Source organism: Archocentrus centrarchus, chromosome 14 (genome assembly GCF_007364275.1).
Source record: "Archocentrus centrarchus isolate MPI-CPG fArcCen1 chromosome 14, fArcCen1, whole genome shotgun sequence".
Classification (NCBI taxonomy): Eukaryota; Metazoa; Chordata; class Actinopteri; order Cichliformes; family Cichlidae; genus Archocentrus; species Archocentrus centrarchus.
The window spans coordinates 1,959,355-1,975,841 of NC_044359.1; the positions used below are offsets into that span (position 1 = coordinate 1,959,355).

Below are 16,487 nucleotides of genomic sequence, written 5' to 3' on the forward strand. Positions count from 1 at the left end.
GGAGGCGGTGATGGGAGGTCAGGGTGGGAAAAGTCTGTCCTCTTTATCTGGGTTTAATTTAAAAGGAGGTTATAGTTTAAAAATAATGTGGTGCTATGAGGAGGAAGAGGAGGAGAATGAGTGGAAGTGAAGTGAGGAAGAAGAGCGAGAGAGGAAGAGTCAGCGTGAGAGAGAGAGGGGGGGGGGAGGAGGGAGGGAGATAAGAGCAATAAAAGTGAACATGTGACTGCAGCAGTTTTTAACAGGCAGCTGATGGAGAACCCACGGAGAGAGAGAGAGCGCGAGCGCAGGTGGACAGGTAGACACGCGCACACAGAGAGACTAAAGTTTACCTGCAGACCAGGTGAGAGAGGGGGAGAGAGGCAGGCTGGATCCACAGTATGCTGAGGGAGTCCCCTCACCTGGAAAGATGTACGTGAGCTACCTGCAGCTGGACAAGGACCCCGCCATGTACTCGCATCAGAACCCGGTCAGCCGCCACTCGGGCCTCAGCCTCAGCCCGCAGAGCTTCCCGGTCCCCGCTCCTCCGCAGTACTCGGACTTTGCCTCCTACCACCATCACCACCACCTCGGCATCGGCAACGACCCGACGCAGCAGGCCCCGCCGGGCGCCGGCGGCTGGAGCCCGGCCTACCCGCCTCCTCCGCCCACGCGGGAGGACTGGCCGTCCCATCCCTACGCGGTGACATCCGCCGCAGCCGGAGGGCCTCCAGCGGCCTCCAGCGTGGGATTCACCTCCGCGGAGTTCCCGGGACAGCAGCACGCGCTGCTCCCCGCCTCCCTGAACCCGTCTGCGGGGCAGCTGTCCCCGGGCTCCCCACGGAGGAGGAATCCGTATGAGTGGATCCGCACCTCCGCTCCGCCCAGCAACCCGAGTAAGACCCACTGACACCTGTTTCCTCTTTGCTGTCATAATTACAGCCAACTCACTGAATCTGTTCTTATTTATGTAGGCTCAAAATCCTGATGATGATTTCTCCACTTTTCATCGATTACTCTTTAACTGTTTGTTCTTATTTTATTCAAAAGCAAGCTGAGCTCCAACGGGCTGTTTGACATTTTAATATGAGCCGATATGACAGGCAGTGATACTCAAATGTCTGCACATGTGTACTCAGACTGCAGATAGCAGCAGCCTGACACGAACCACTTTTAGAGTCGATTAATCGGCCCGAAAACGAGAGTCTGACGTGAAAAAGTCCTTTTAAAGGAAATGATCTGTGGCATTAATGAAGTGATTTATGACTTCCTTTGATATATGAATATTTCGATTCATTTTGCTCTTTTAGCAGTAATAATATTAATCTGTGAGCTGTCCTCCTGATATAATCAGTTAAACCGAGTATTACTTGTATAGATATTTTCTTTTTTTTTAAAAAAAAACCTCATGTGGCCGTTTATGCTCTTAAAATGTTTAAATGTTGGCGCAATGATGAGCTTTAATTCTGAGGAAGAAACCAAACTGAGTGAATGAACCTTTAAAATCAAAATTAAGCTGCAGAGTGAAGGAGATTATTTACAGATCGTCTTAAAAAGTTTAATCCTTCAAAACATCAATTATGCAAATTAATAAAAGGATGAATTCATCATATGATTAAAAACAGCTAACGTTATCATCTGTGATGTTTTTAATCTTTATGTTGCCCTCATTCATTTTAATTTGGCTGACTTTTTTTTTTCAAGCTTATTTATTTATTTACTGACTGATTGATTGTCCCGTAATTATTGAGTACTCCTCGTTGCCGCTGCAGGCTGCTTTTGAAGCTTTCTGCCTCGGATCATCGTGTCGTGTTGCCGGTGTTTGCTCGCTGGTCTCGGTGCAGCTGTCAGGACATGACGGGTCCCGGTCCCGTCCTGTCTCCGGATCAAACGTGTGAAGCCGGTTTGAAGCCTTGTGATGTAAATGCCCCCCGCTGGTCGTGACTCCGGGCGGCTGAGCCCGGCCTTTGTCCTCCGCCTGTCCCTGGGCGGAGAAAACAAGAGCTGACAAGATAGTTCCCACTTTGAAGTGGGACGTGTGACTTTTCTTCAGGCTCCGAGGTTTCTGCGGCATGGCACAAAAAGTCTTATCAGCTCTGAAAAAATGATCCGCTTTAATGTTAAATAACTCCAGCCTCGCTTCTTAATGTTTCAGGGAATCATCATTAAAATAAATCAAAACCAACATGGAGCAAAAATTCAAACTGTGCAGCCCGGTCAGAATTCATTGGAGCACTAAAAAACATTAAAAAAAAACATAAAACTAAGCTTTGTGTAAACCTTGATTTCCTCTCAAATAAAAGGTAAATGGAGCGGAGCGGGGGGGTTGTGCCCTGGATCTCACACCTGGCTGCAGGTGAGCTGCTGAAACCTCCCAGTGTGGATGTGAAATGCATGTTAAGTTGCATTTATGATGAATTTAAAAAGTCTTTGTTAGAAAGCTGCAGAGCTGAGAGGTCAGTGAGGAGGTTCTTCATTTTAAGCAGGGGTGTATCCAGGAATTTTACAGGGGGGTAAAAGCATCTTGCTTCAGGGAACCAGAGCCGGACAAGCAAGTGTTTTTGAACCTAAAGCCGTCCTCACTGAGGCAACGGGCGAGAGAGACGCTGAGCTGCAGCTGTTGATGAGCCTCCCTCAGGTTCAGCCACAGAAGCTCTGCTAGTTTTACTGACTCTGCTCAGGTCTTCAGGCTCGCTGTCACCTGAACTAAAGAGCGAGAGACCTTAAGCGATGGGTGAAAACCCACCGCTGGGCCAAAGAGCAGCAGTTTAATGCAGATTATCTGGTTTTCAGAAACATTCAGAGCTAAAATCAGAAGTGAGACACCCGGTTAATCGCTGAGCTGTATGGAGCACACGTGCAGACCTGAAGTTTAATAAACTGAAGGTGATTCATGCAAAACACAGAAAAAACTCTAAAAATGATCTGAAATGTTCTCACTTTGAGTCCAGCTGGTCGGCCGACCTGCAGGATACCACTGAGTCATGTTAATGTAAGGAGTATTTTACTGAAGTACTTTCTCAGGTAATGTTGGTTTCATCCTCTACCCCACGTTGGATGTAAATATTGCACTTTGCCGTCTGTACCGTTTATTTTAAAGCTCATTATAATAATTCAGTGCTTCTGTTTTTACTGGCTGAGCCTTAAGGAGCTGTTTTATTCCCATACTCGTATTTTCATGGTTTACAGCTCTGAGCAGCACTTAAAGACCAAGACTGTTCTGCATGCATGTTGACTTTTATGGGTGTTTTTATTTGTAGTGTGAAGATATGACAGCATGATGGTTTTACATCCTCTGAGTTTAGAGATGATGATTTATGAGCCTGCAGGAACCCTCGGTGGGAGTTTGGGCTGAAATCTGAACAGTGATTTCATAGTTCAGTTCTATGAGCTGCTGCATTTTAAGGCCTCATTTGCAGGAGTTTACTGCGATGAAAGCACAAGAATACCATAAAGAACTGCATATTTCATAATCAGCTGTAACTCTAAAGTACTTTTGTTGTTCACTGTAACTTTAAAGTGATCAGTTTATGACCGCAGTCTTCACATGAGGTTTTTTAACCTTGTAAAACAGACTTGGACTCATGTTTGTTTGCTTTTTCCAGCACTTCCATATAATTTAGTCATATCAGGTTCCCTGTGGTAGGTCCGACTTCTCATAACTGTGCATTAATATCCATAAGGCGGCCGTCATGGGTTCAGTCAGCAGTGAGGAAACGTCTCTGTTTGCAGACGTGTGAAGGGCTTTTTGATTTACGCTCCTTCATTAGCGTCTCGGCTCTCTCGGCTCTTTATCAGCTGGAGGAGAATCAAACTGTTGGTTTTTACTTTCTGGCAAATGAAGCAGAAACTCTAAAGTTCGGACAGATGTTCCCCCTCAAACTAAAATGTTTGAGTTTGAATTCGCTCTGGTGACCGATTAGAGCACAGACGGTGGGGACACGCCGCTTATTGAGCTGTTGTGTGTTTAGTGTTAATATTGAATCAGAGCGTGTTAAGGAGTCCTGAAGGCCTTTTAATTAACTTTAACACAACCGTCCTCCTGTTGTGTGCAGCCGCACACAGAAAGCAAGTTTATTTTGGAGTCTTTAGCACTGTTTTTGTACTCAGGCGCCTTCCAGGTTTAACAAACGTCATCTTGGATCGTGGCTGTGGTTCCCAAACAGGCACAAACTCACGACTCTGCAGAGCTCCATTAAAGACCCCACAAAATGACTGTAAGAGTACAAAATGATCACAAAGGGATACAAAGGACTGCAGTTACATGTAAAATGACCACACAAAGGAGTTAAGAAAAATTACCTCAAAAATGGAAAACAATCCCAAAGAAACACAAAATCATTCCAAAAAGAATTTAAATCTCCAGGTTCTTTAGGAGAGCTGAGATTTTTTTTCTTTGTATTTTAATCTAAACGTGATATTTTTTCTAAACGTAACCAAGTAACAATCAAACTAACAAAGTTTTATTGTCTCAAAGTAACCAAGTGGTTTTGGAGCAGTAACAGTCGTTCATACCTGATTTTTTTGTACGTAGAGGATGGAGACTCTGGAAGAAGCAGCGCAGGTCGGTTCATCTTCTGAATGAAGCAGGTTGGGTTTGCGGGGAGCAGCGGGTGCAGTGAGGAGGTTGAGGTCAATGGTGGACATACAAAGCTCAAACCTTTCTTTGTGTAAGAGTTATGACGGCTGTACTGTGTAATATTTTCATATAGGACTCAATCATTTGTTTTTGTTTTCTTATTAATGCATCACATACTAGGGAGTGTGTGTAAATAATAATGTTGCTAAATAAGTTGATTGTGTGTTATTTAGATGATCCACTGGCTTTTTGGTTAACTGCACTCTGACTTTAAGCTTTTGGGAGATTTATTTTTTTTTTTTGAGAATCCAGCTGCATTGTGGGTAATGGAGGCACCAGGTTTAACGAGGAGGAAGAAAGTGTGGAGATAAATCGATTTTTAAAGTTTAATGTTTTACTGGATGTTTGAACAGCTCGTTTCATTTTCAGCTTTCACAGTAACACATGAACACCGGGGCCATAAATGGATAAAAGTAGATACGACTCTGTTTCATGCAAATGCCGCCAAGGCAGAGAGTCTATTTGAATACAGGAGTCATGGTACGAACACGCAGCTCCATCACAGTGAGCAGTTTCTCACAGGTTTATAGCACATAATATAAAATGCTTCCACTACATATGCTTCATTCACACTTTTACACACTAACAGGTGGTGTGATTTTTTTTTTTTTTTTTTTTTTTTTTGTGCAGCTGAAGCAGATAATGTGGCGGTAAGAATTTATATGAATGATAGCTTCAGTGCATAATTTGACTTCAGAGCACACTCCTTATGTGGAGGAATAGCCTCTAACACAGTTATATTTTTATTGGATTTAGTCACTGTATTGTGATTTCCTGACAAACACATGCTGTAGTTTGACTAGATGGAGCTGTTTGTAGCTACTTTATTCATCTTTCTATTGAAACTCCTCCAACAACACAGTTAATACACAAACACAGCATAAGCTGAATGTTGCAGCTAAAAGTTGAACTTGAGCGCTCTTTAACTTTATGGTGATCATTTCAGTCACCTGCAGGGGGCAGCATACTGTGAAAGAGAAACTTCTGTTTTAAAAATATTCTGTTTCTATTTTACAGATGGAAAGACAAGAACTAAAGACAAATACCGAGTGGTTTACACCGACCACCAGCGGCTGGAGCTCGAGAAGGAGTTCCACTACAGCAAATACATCACCATTCGGAGGAAGGCGGAGCTCGCCACAGCACTCAGCCTCTCAGAGAGACAGGTACGCAAACGCCAAAAATGATAGTCCTGTTATTGAGAAGACTGTTTAAATTATTTGACTGCACTTTTAATGTCTTTTAGTAGAACAAACAGCCTGACAATAATATTTTTAGTACCAACATTGGGTAGAAAAACACCTGAGAGTCTCAGTCATTTTAACTGCACATCTTATGGTGAAGTAAGAAAGGCATGCTTATATCAGCCTCATTTAATCCACTTTATTAATTTAGGCCTAAAGAAATCAGGAACATGGCTTTTAAGTTGAAAAAGTTAATATATATCGACATATTCAGAATATGAAAGACTTGCATGTACATAAAGCTTCAACTTTAACTGTAAGAGGGGAAAAAATGGAGGCAGAGAAAAACATAAGCTGTGCATTCAAGCGATAAGGAAACTATAGATTCATTCAAAGAAAAGCTATCAACTAACAAACTTCAGTATTTAACCCAATAAGCATCCTGTGCACGATACACAGCTGATACACAGGGGTCGTGACAGCAGATGGATTCATGTTTTGATTTGCCACAGATCTCTCACCCAATTCCCTTTCTGACATGACCCTCCCATTTATCCGAGCTAGGTTTCAGCACTAGGACTACACTGGTCTGTGACTTCCTCAGGCTAGGTTAGATCATGAAGAGGGGACTTAATAATTCCCCTCCTCATTTCTGGACAAATAAGTAAAAAATAAAGAAGGTATCTGGTCTGGATCTTTACCCTGTAATGAGCAGTTTATGATTCAGAATTCGTATGCACATAAATGAGTGTATCATCAGCATACAGTCGGAGATTAACTGGATCTAATAAAAAAAAAAAAAAAAAAAAAAAACTCTGTAGGAGTATTTTCACTGTGTGCATGTAGAGATTTTCAGAGAGGCTACTGGACCTTGGGCACCTTTTTCTGGCATCTCCTGTTGTTTAGGAGTTATAGGAGGTCCTTTCACCAATGAGAACTAACCCTTTAAAACTGTGATCATCATTGGTGATGACCTTACACCTTTGCAATCAAAATATGTTTTTATTTTTTTGTTTTTTTTATTCTCCAAAGTGTTGACAGTCAGGAAACAAAAAGCATTTATTCTAATTAACATAAATAATTGTTGACATTTTTCCCAAAACATAGGGTTAGGGTTCAGAGCTCAGATTAGGGTTGTTACCAATAAGTTAGATCTCAGAGGGTTAAAAATGCTCGCTGGTCATGTAAAAAGGTATATTGCAGTAAAATTGTGCAATAGTTTGAAGTGTTTTTAACAAAACATCGTTGACTGGAACAAATATCCCACTTTTATTCTGCTCCAGGTAAAGATTTGGTTTCAGAACCGCCGGGCGAAGGAGCGCAAGATCAATAAGAAGAAACTCCAGCAGCCGGCCTCGTCTACGACCACACCAACCCCTCCAACCGGCAACAGCGGCAGCGGAGCAGGAGGAGGTGGTGGAGGCAATGGCCTCCATGCAAACGGGAGCAGCAATGTCGCAATGGTGACGAGCAGCAGTGGCAGCAACGGGCTGGTGTCTCCCTCCTCTCTAGCTCTGAACATCAAAGAGGAGTACTGAGGACGGTGTTTTATTGGACGCTGAGGTCGGGGATCTGGACTAAAAATCCCAAACTACAGACTAAAACACTCATCCTGCACCTTTCTGTTTGCATTCTTAAAGCTAAAGTTCACTGAAATCAGAGAAAACCGCAATGGGAGATGATGCTAGCAACTTCCAGTCCATCAACTAATTTCCTGTAGTGATTGGACTTTCACTCAGTGGAATGTCTGCAGGTGATTTCCAACTGTCGAAGGATTGGTTTGGTCTGTGTGGTCAGTCAACGGCCAAGCATATGACGTGCTAGACATCTTTGTGGTGGGTGGAGCTCTGTAATATTGAGACATTGGGTAAAAGTATTTTTCACCACTGGCAGATATATGGAGTCCATCACTGAAAACTCATATTTGTAAAAAAGATTTAAATGAAAGTCTCGGTTAGATAACAGAGGTTCTAAATATAGTGCATAAATGGAAAGCTAAATTTGTGTGACTATTCACACAACTGTCTGAATATCTTTATTTGATGAAATACTTCTTGAGTCTTGTGGTTTAAAATACTTCACTAAACACCATTTAGCTCTACGGAGAGCTGCAGCAGGAAGATACAGGAGGATATAAATTGTACTGTCAGTGTGGAAAACATCAGATTTTTTTTACCACTAAAATACTTTTAAGAGGGATATTTTTCAGGGTAAATTTTTAGAGGTTTGTTTCTAGCTTGATGATTCAGTGCCTTTAAACAATGTTTTTGACCTCTTATTTGATCCAAAGGGGTTTTCAGAGTTGCAGCCACTAAACTACAAACTACAACTACTGCAGCTGATTCTAGTATTTTCTTCCAAAAACCATCCCCAATGTTACTGATCATAGAAACTCTCTTAGATTATCTGCTGATGTTCTAATCACTATTTGGAAAAATTACATCTTGTCTTTTAGTTTGAGCTTAAAATACCCATGAGCAAGACATGACACCATGGCTGCTAAAAGGAAGTGTTCTGTAGTTTGAGCCCATATCACAGTTTGAATGCTCCATTTATGTTTGAGGTTGGAAATTTCCAAACTGAAAAGTCTAGATTTTGAGGTCAAAGCAGCCCAATATTCACAGCATCAATAGAAGGCTGTATTTCCAATATCACCAGAGCTTCATTCTTTCATTTGTTTCAGCTCAAGATAACAACTTTTCTTTAAAGGTTTTCCAGAGTCAGGACCTTGACTGTTCTCTGCATTTTCCATCTCTTTTTGCAGCTTTCTATGGGGCGCTTTTTTAAAGCAGTGCGCTAAGAACCATCTACTTCCAGCCTGTTCATTTCCAGCTTAGAATTAAAGTAACTGCGTAAAGACTTTTAGGGCAGAAAGCTGTTTAGACTTACTCCAGGCTCTGTGAGACACTCAAGGTTTTGCAGATTTTCATTTTCAGTCAGTTATAACAAAAAGGAGCTGTTTTTATCTCGACTGTTTCAAAGAAAAGGTCGAGCTATTGTAATGGCCTTGGCGTCGGTGTCTGTTCCACAAAAACTGTAACGTTGGCCATAAATCAAACTCACCCAGGATGTTCACACACTTTCACTTTGGTGAAACAGCACTTTGACCCACTCCTCCCTCCTCCTTCCCCTCTGTAATGAATCCAAACAGCTGAGCGTTGGCACCCGCTCAGCTGTGCTCTTGTTTTAAAAACTTTCACCAATATTTCGTCACGAATGAGGAGGATTTGAAAATGCTCTCACACAATATAAAGTCCTCTTCCCTTTGACTGATGCTGCCGTATTGAGGGCAGTTTCTTGGAAGACGTTCTGACTTCGAGAGCCGACTCTGGCTGTTTTCATTGATTTGGATGTTTCTTATCAATATGTATGATTTTTATGTCCCTGTGCATTTTTTAGAGCTTCATGTTTTCAGTAAAGGATCTGATACTTTAAGATTTTCAACTGATTTGTGAACCAGGAGAGTTTTCTGTCTTGTATGACTTGGGCATTGAGTGAGACTTCACCAAAAGCTTTTGGTTCATGGTGTTGGTTTGGTTTCTTCTACGAGGTTTCCAGCCCAACATCACCTCAGGGGTCATTAACTGAACCTGAACTGAGAGCAGTCCCCCTCATATTCATGTTTCTCTTCAGGGTCTTAGCACTGTTATTGCTTCAGTGAAACCTCGGCTCTCTCACTGCTTACTAAAGGACTATAATTTAAATGTTTTTTCTTTTTAAAATGCAAGAAAGTCACTGTAATGATTGTTTTTAGCAGCCTCTAATGCCACATGATGTTATACATACGTACTGTAAAAAGATTGTTAGGTGTGTTTTGTCTCTTTAAAGTGGACTTATTCTGCTCATTTCCAGCTCCATATTTTTATTCTTCAACTCTATTAGTGTTTTTTTTGTTTTCTTGATTGACAGCTTATAAAAATGCTTCATGATCTTATGCTGGGCCTCGGTGCACTGCCACAGTTCATTCACCTTCAGAAACAAGACTCCTCCAACCCTGACCCCACCCTGCCTTAAATCCCACTTTCTCCTGATTGGAAGATGTCTGGAAGTCTGCTTAGGGGCAGCAGTCAAACAAACCATTTTAGCTCCTCCCCTTCAAGGCCGCCTTCTACTGATTGGCTCCCCCTCGTAAGCAGAACATTAGAACAGTAGGCGTGTGGGGCTTCTATTCAAATCCAAGAGTAGAAAAACGGTGTGATGGTGTGGCCACAGTAAACCTGAACATCCACCACTGGAACAGGTTTCATATGACAGGAAATCCAAAAAAATGCAGAATAGGTCCACTTTAAACTTGTAGCCCAAAGCCTCGGGTAGCAACCAAAGGAAGAAGAAGAAGAAGAAGAAACAGCCTTTATTTAATCAATTTATTCAAAGGAATAAACCCCCAAGGGTTAAACCCGTGTGCTGCACTGCCTCCATCTGTAATGTGAAACAGGTTCAGCAGCTCACCTGTTAGCATATTAAAGGCCCAGTGTCTTCAGTTCACTCAGGCTTTTCCTCAGGTAAGGGCAGAGGTGTAGTCGGCATGTTTACGTGCATTTAACCAACCAGGTTACAGTAACGCTGCTCCAACGCTGATTTTAATAGATAAAGCTGTGAAAATGCCAATCCTGGTTTCTGTGTTGGGTCGTTTGACCTGATTTTCTTGGTCTTTGCAGCAATGCAGACTAAACCATCAGGGAGCTGTTTGCTTGTTTGTATGTTGTTTATTTGTTGTTGTTGTTGCTGGGTTTTTTTTGTTTGTTTGTTTTTGTAAAAACTAAATAAAATTCATTTAAGCATCATATGTGACCCCCCCCTCCCCCCCCCCCCCCCCCCCCCCCTACAAAGTCCTCACATTTCAGGAGCTGGGATGGTTTTGCTGGACTGACACAGCGGTCCGAATGGTTCTGTTGATTGAATTGATTAAAAGGCCGATTGTTTCAGCTTTAGACTGTTAAAAATTCAGAGGCTGTGAGGGAAAGAAGCTGTTCAATCTGTTTCAAGAGACATAAAAATGTGAACTGGTATTGGAACAGGAAGCAGTGTCCCTCCAGAATAAGGTTCGAGCTTCGACTGCTGTACAGTAATCAGTGCTTGTAAACGTATTGAGCAGCACACGGTTGAGTGAAGTCATTCCAGGCTAAATGTTTGGGGGTTTTTTTAATTCTCCTCCTCATACAGTGAATGTCTTGTAAATGATTTTGATCTCACCATCAGACTTTATCATGTGTATATTTTCAAATGTAATTTTTATTAAAAAGAAAAAGCTTTATTGTAAAAGTGGCTGCTGATTTATTTTTTATGTTGCATGTGTAACTATAAGGTGCTTTATGTGAATATTAATCTGCAGCTTTAGCCACCGTTTTCTTTACAGGTAATAATCTTACAAACTAAGACCATCAGCTGCAGCAGCAAGATGATCACATGCAGCACTCTCTGGAGATGTTTTCAAAGAACATCATGCTGATATTTTCTTATAATAGGATGATAAAGAAGGGGATGGTGGCATTGGTTCTTATGGCAGTGCTTCGTCCGAGACTTGGTGTAGGTTTTTTCCAGGATGCTGCCTGGAAGGAAGTTGTTGAGCAAAAGTCTTTGTGCAGTAAACACTACTGATAAATAAGTAGGTGTAACGTGACTGGCTGTAGCCAATCTCAAGAGAGCCGTTTCACTTCTTTTTAACCTTACTAGTACATATCCATGCTACAGTACTGTTTGGTCTGTGATTTTAGTCTATTGTTAGGTGGCTGTGATAATATGATTCATAATTTGAGTTGTGGGGTCATAAACAACATGTAAATGTTGAGAAATTAAAACCATATGATGCTTTTCTGTCTACAAATGCTACAAATGGGCCGTCTTAGCCCATTGGAGGGTCATTGCTAGGCTAGATGATGTTATAATATCTGATAACAACCTTCAGGGGCCTGAGATGTACCTGTGTGCCAAGTTTGGTTGCTGAACTCCTGATTGTGTGGGAGGGGTTTGTGAACAAATCAGTCATGTGTCCAAAATGAGATAAAATATCGTTCATGTCTTTCAGATTTTCTTACAATAATCAGCATTAAGGATTTACAGCAGGGTATCCTCCCTCTGTTTTTAACCCCTTCAGTCACCACATACACAACTGTGTGCATCACTTCATATTGTTATATACTCTACTGTAATAATCATTTTTTCCTAAAAAGAGTATGTAGGCAGAAGATGATTTTTTTCCACCAAAATTCCTGTATAGTGACCGAAGGAACTAAATAACTACAATAGATCTAAAGATGAAAATTACCACAAGAAAAAGATTTACCCCACAAATTTAACATTTAATATTGTCCTGCATAGAGCATCTTGTATTCAAAACTATCTGACCTAAATCCCACAGTTGTAGTTTTTAATTAGTTTTTTATCGTGATTTTACCACCTTCTAAGATCCAAGCTGCTGCTATGAAACAGAAGGTCGGAGTTCAGTATATTAGAAGTTCTGTGGCCTCACACTCAAAGTCAGAGCAACTTCAGTCAGATGAAAATGATTTTGTTCAGAGGTGTTGCTTCCTGAAGCCTTATTTGATGAGTATCTTGTGCATTTAATCAAGAATTTGTTGGTGATGACATGTTTTCCACTCCCAACATTTTTGATTTCCTTCAGTATAAAAGCAAATTTCACTCTGAGCTCATAAAACACCAAAGAATCCAGATTCACTTCAAAATACCGAGATATTGCTGCGGAGCAGCAACAAAAACAAACTTCATCCTCAGAGCCTGAGGATGGATGTTGGGGGCATGCAGTTACATGTTGCTGCACTTACATGTCAGAAGGTAAAAAGGGAAATATTACAACTCAAAAGAAATGATCACAAATCAATGTGGATCCAGGGACTCAGCTCATGGATGTTGTGCAGCTGTGATGGTGGATTCTTATTATTGTGCAGCGGTCCAACACTGGATCAGGAATACTTTACGGACGCAGCTTTCTGATTGGTTCACAAGGAAGTTCACAGCATAATCAGAGCACAATTGACACCCACACAATCCAAATCCCCTTCATATTTTAGGTTATCACAATAACCACCTTTCAGGGTCAAGTGGTGAACTCAGGTCTTGAAACAAACATACGTACACACACACACACACACACACACACACGCATGTATTTGCTAACTGATGCAGCAGTTGAGGTGTGGTGTCCAAAGTGCAGAGAGGAACACTAGGCAAACAGAGCACAGTATCCTGCTATCTGCTATGTGTGTGTTTGTGTGTCCACACTTGGACCTTTGTCCTCCTCGGTCCATTCTGCCTTCAACAACGGTCCTATCTTAGCTCTGATAGAGACTATCAGCAGAGCGTGTGTGTGTGTGCGTGTGTGTGTGTGTGTGTGTGTGTGTGTGTCATGGTGACAAACAAAGAGCTATCTTGAACTTGAGGCCATGAGTACATCCTGTTTTGCATGCAGAATTTAACAAAACAAGAAAACCCTAAAAACTTCTTTCAGTTTTTATAACGTCACACGTTTCACAGCTGCAGTTCAATCTGCAGATTATGAATTTTGCAGTTTACAAACTGCAAACTTATCATAAGCAGTTTCATAATTTTGATAAATCTGACATAATCTAAGAAAATATTGTCAGTATTAAAGAAAAGCAGCCCAGTGATTGAACCCTGAGGAACTCCACATATCAGCGTTTTTATAGGTACAGTCAGTCATTTTTTGAGGTGTAAATTTATCTTCCAACAAACTGATGAATTCACATAAATGTATAGTTAATCCATTAAAAATACATGGGAATGGGTTTGCAGTTTGTGGAAGCTGCCATGCCCCCCCACCATGTTTGAATTAAGTGGACAGGAAAGACGTTTCCCTTCTGACTAACTGTGTTTTTCACATGAACGCCAAAGGTGGAGGAGCGACGTCGCAGGTGTTAGTCTGCTGTGGACGGACATTTAAATGTGTGTCTGCACCTTCAGACTCAAGATATGAAGGTTCATACCTATATTTAATCATCTGAGAAGGGGCCCCCTTCACCAAACAAACACAGCATGACCGCATAATAATAATTATAATACATAATATTAGAATACATAATAAAATGTCATCCTCTTCCTCCTCCTCACCTCCAGCCTTCAGACTGCAGACTTTATTCCTGATTTATAGTCTGGAGCAGCCTATACTCCATGAAGAGTAATTCTTTAAATTTTTCCTATGTAGGTTCATTGATGTGTGTGTCTGTGTGTGTGTGTGTGTGTGTGTGTGTGTGTGGGGGGGGGGGGGGGGGGGGGGGGGGCAAATTTAAGGAAATGCAGAAGTCGCTGCAATGGGCAAAAACACCTTTAATCTGCACATGGTAATCAAAATGATTATTATTATTATATTATTATTCTAAAAAGAATCAAAAGTCTAACTAATGGCATGCAAAGCAATAAGGGCCGGTCTTCTACAATGTAATAAAAACATATTTTATTGCAGAGCAGAGACAGTGAAGTTCAGCAGGGCAGAAGTCAGAGGACTCAGTTGTAGTTCAGAGATAACAGACACTCCCAGCTCTGCTTAATCCTCTCTCGATAAGCTGCAGGACCGAAAAATGGCAGCGCGCCCAAAACCATAAAAGAAAAGAATAATTATGCTACAAAGGTTCTAAACAAACTGAAACCAACTCTGTGCAGAGCCTGAGCTTCACTACAAACGTTTAATTAAACTTAATGCAACACAAATAAATGTTCATTCATCTCTGGGGTTTCTTCTGCTAGTTTATAAGAGACATTTGTTTTTTTTATAACTAAACACACCAACAACCAGACCATCAGTCCTTTGTACACACTCATAATTCTTACACAGCTAGTGTGTGCGACTAGCTTCCACTTTCAAGTGACACATTCAGCAGTAAATGTAAACTATTATAAAGCTAACATGTTTAATGATGGTGTTCAGTTATGACAATCTTGTGACCACAGAGGGTGCAGTGCCACAGTAGGATTATCAGATGCCCACTGAAGGAGAAACAGTGGCCTGGTTAACTGCATAATCTCACAATTATCATGGAAACGTGTGAGTCCCAGTCAACTCAGGGGAGACATTTTGTGCCCAGAGGTGGCGTCTGATGAGAGGTGCTGCCCCCGTGATGATGTTACACTGGTTTGCAGCATCCCACTCAAGCCATGTTGGTTTTTGGAGTCAGAAGTGACCATGTTAGGATGCAGAGTTGTTAGCAGCTAATGCAGACCTGCATCCATACACTGTACAGGAGCATCACACTGCTAATCAGCACTCAGTAACATTCAAATAAAATCCTACAATTTCACTCACTGGAGCTCACAGTTCTTCTCAGTCTGTGAGTCCAATGAAGCCACAGCAGCCTTATGATTGGTCAGATAACTGCGTTAAAAATGTTCCAACAGCACAAACACGGTCCAGGGGTCCAGTTCAGGGACTCTAGTTAGCTGAGGTAAGGCCGAGCAGACAGTTAGCAGACAGCTAGCAGCTACAGCCGCCTGTGTCGCCATCCACCTGTCTGTCAAAGAGGCCACGCCCACAATAATGCACATTTTAAGCCTTAATCCAACCCAGGTTTTAAAACTGACTTCATTTCTTTGTCTCACAGATGCTTTCTCTGCCTTTTAGAGTTTGACTGAATTTTGTGTCCACAGTTCACCTGCTGACATTTTAATATGGGACCGACTGACTGCTGGAGCCTCTGCTGGACAGCAGAGGAACTGCAGCTTTCCAACCCTTGACCAAATAATGAGACGCTTCAGAAACTGACAGTCAAATGTTTTCTTCAGTTTTGGGAGTTGTCTGAATATAATTAGGTACATTACAAAGCACTAACAGCTAATTTAACTACTTTTAATGGCGCCAGTTTGACTAAATGTGAATAAATCCAAACGTGTGGTGGAGGGCTGAGTGGTCGTAACGTCAAAACCTGCCACAATATTTGATCATTTGTTGTGATTGGCTCTGCACTGAAAATGGCATTTTATTTGAACAGGAAGGAGGCCAGCCAGTGAAACACAAGCGCTCATATTTTTATGGTTTACAGGCTAATAAAATGCATGAGATGAAAGATAAACTCAGAGGATCATGTGAATATAAAACTATAAGCAGCCAGGCGGTACACATGATTCTGACAGCATTTTAAAGAAATCTGTAAAAATTAATCCAAGTCTTTTTTCTGCAGAGGCAGAAAGTGAGCAGATCCTCGTTGTTAGCAGCAACAGCTGTGGCCGTGTCTCATTTTTGGGTAAACAGACATAATGAGAGCAGAGCTGCTCGGCCTCTGCCCCTTCACCGCCATAAAGTTTATTAGGGGTAAAAATGGCTTCACCACAGAGATGCAGAAATGTTTGTGGAGGGGGCGTGATGAGCTCTGATAGCAGCGGCGGACGTCAGCCGGAGGATTCACCGCCGGAGCCTGGACATGTGGAGATACAGACATCCAAAGTGTACGTGACAGCTGAACATCTGTGGGGCGCAGAAAAAAATCCAGATTTCAAACATGAGCTCGCTCTGAGGCTGAGTGAGACGTCCTCACAGCGAGTCAGACGGCGGCGGCAGGTCAGTGACCCGCCTCCTGTTACAGGTCATCTCAGACGGGCTCTTGGCTGAAGTTTGGGTGCTGCTTCATTTTACACCTGGATGTTAAAACGTTACTGTGACACCTGAGAGGACAGGACGCTCAAACAACCTGCATTAACCAACAGGTTTTAAGCTTCCTGTC

At 41.9% G+C, this 16,487-nt stretch overlaps 1 protein-coding gene across 1 annotated transcript; it reads left to right on the forward strand.

The window, feature by feature from the left end:
* The first annotated feature begins 409 nt into the window (after positions 1-409).
* Positions 410-7,340, forward strand: cdx1b (caudal type homeobox 1 b). The gene is made up of 3 exons (XM_030747291.1): positions 410-875; positions 5,636-5,784; positions 7,086-7,340. Exons 1-3 carry the CDS (start codon positions 410-412, stop codon positions 7,338-7,340), a joined length of 870 nt encoding a protein of 289 aa, XP_030603151.1.
* Positions 7,341-16,487: the final 9,147 nt, after the last annotated feature.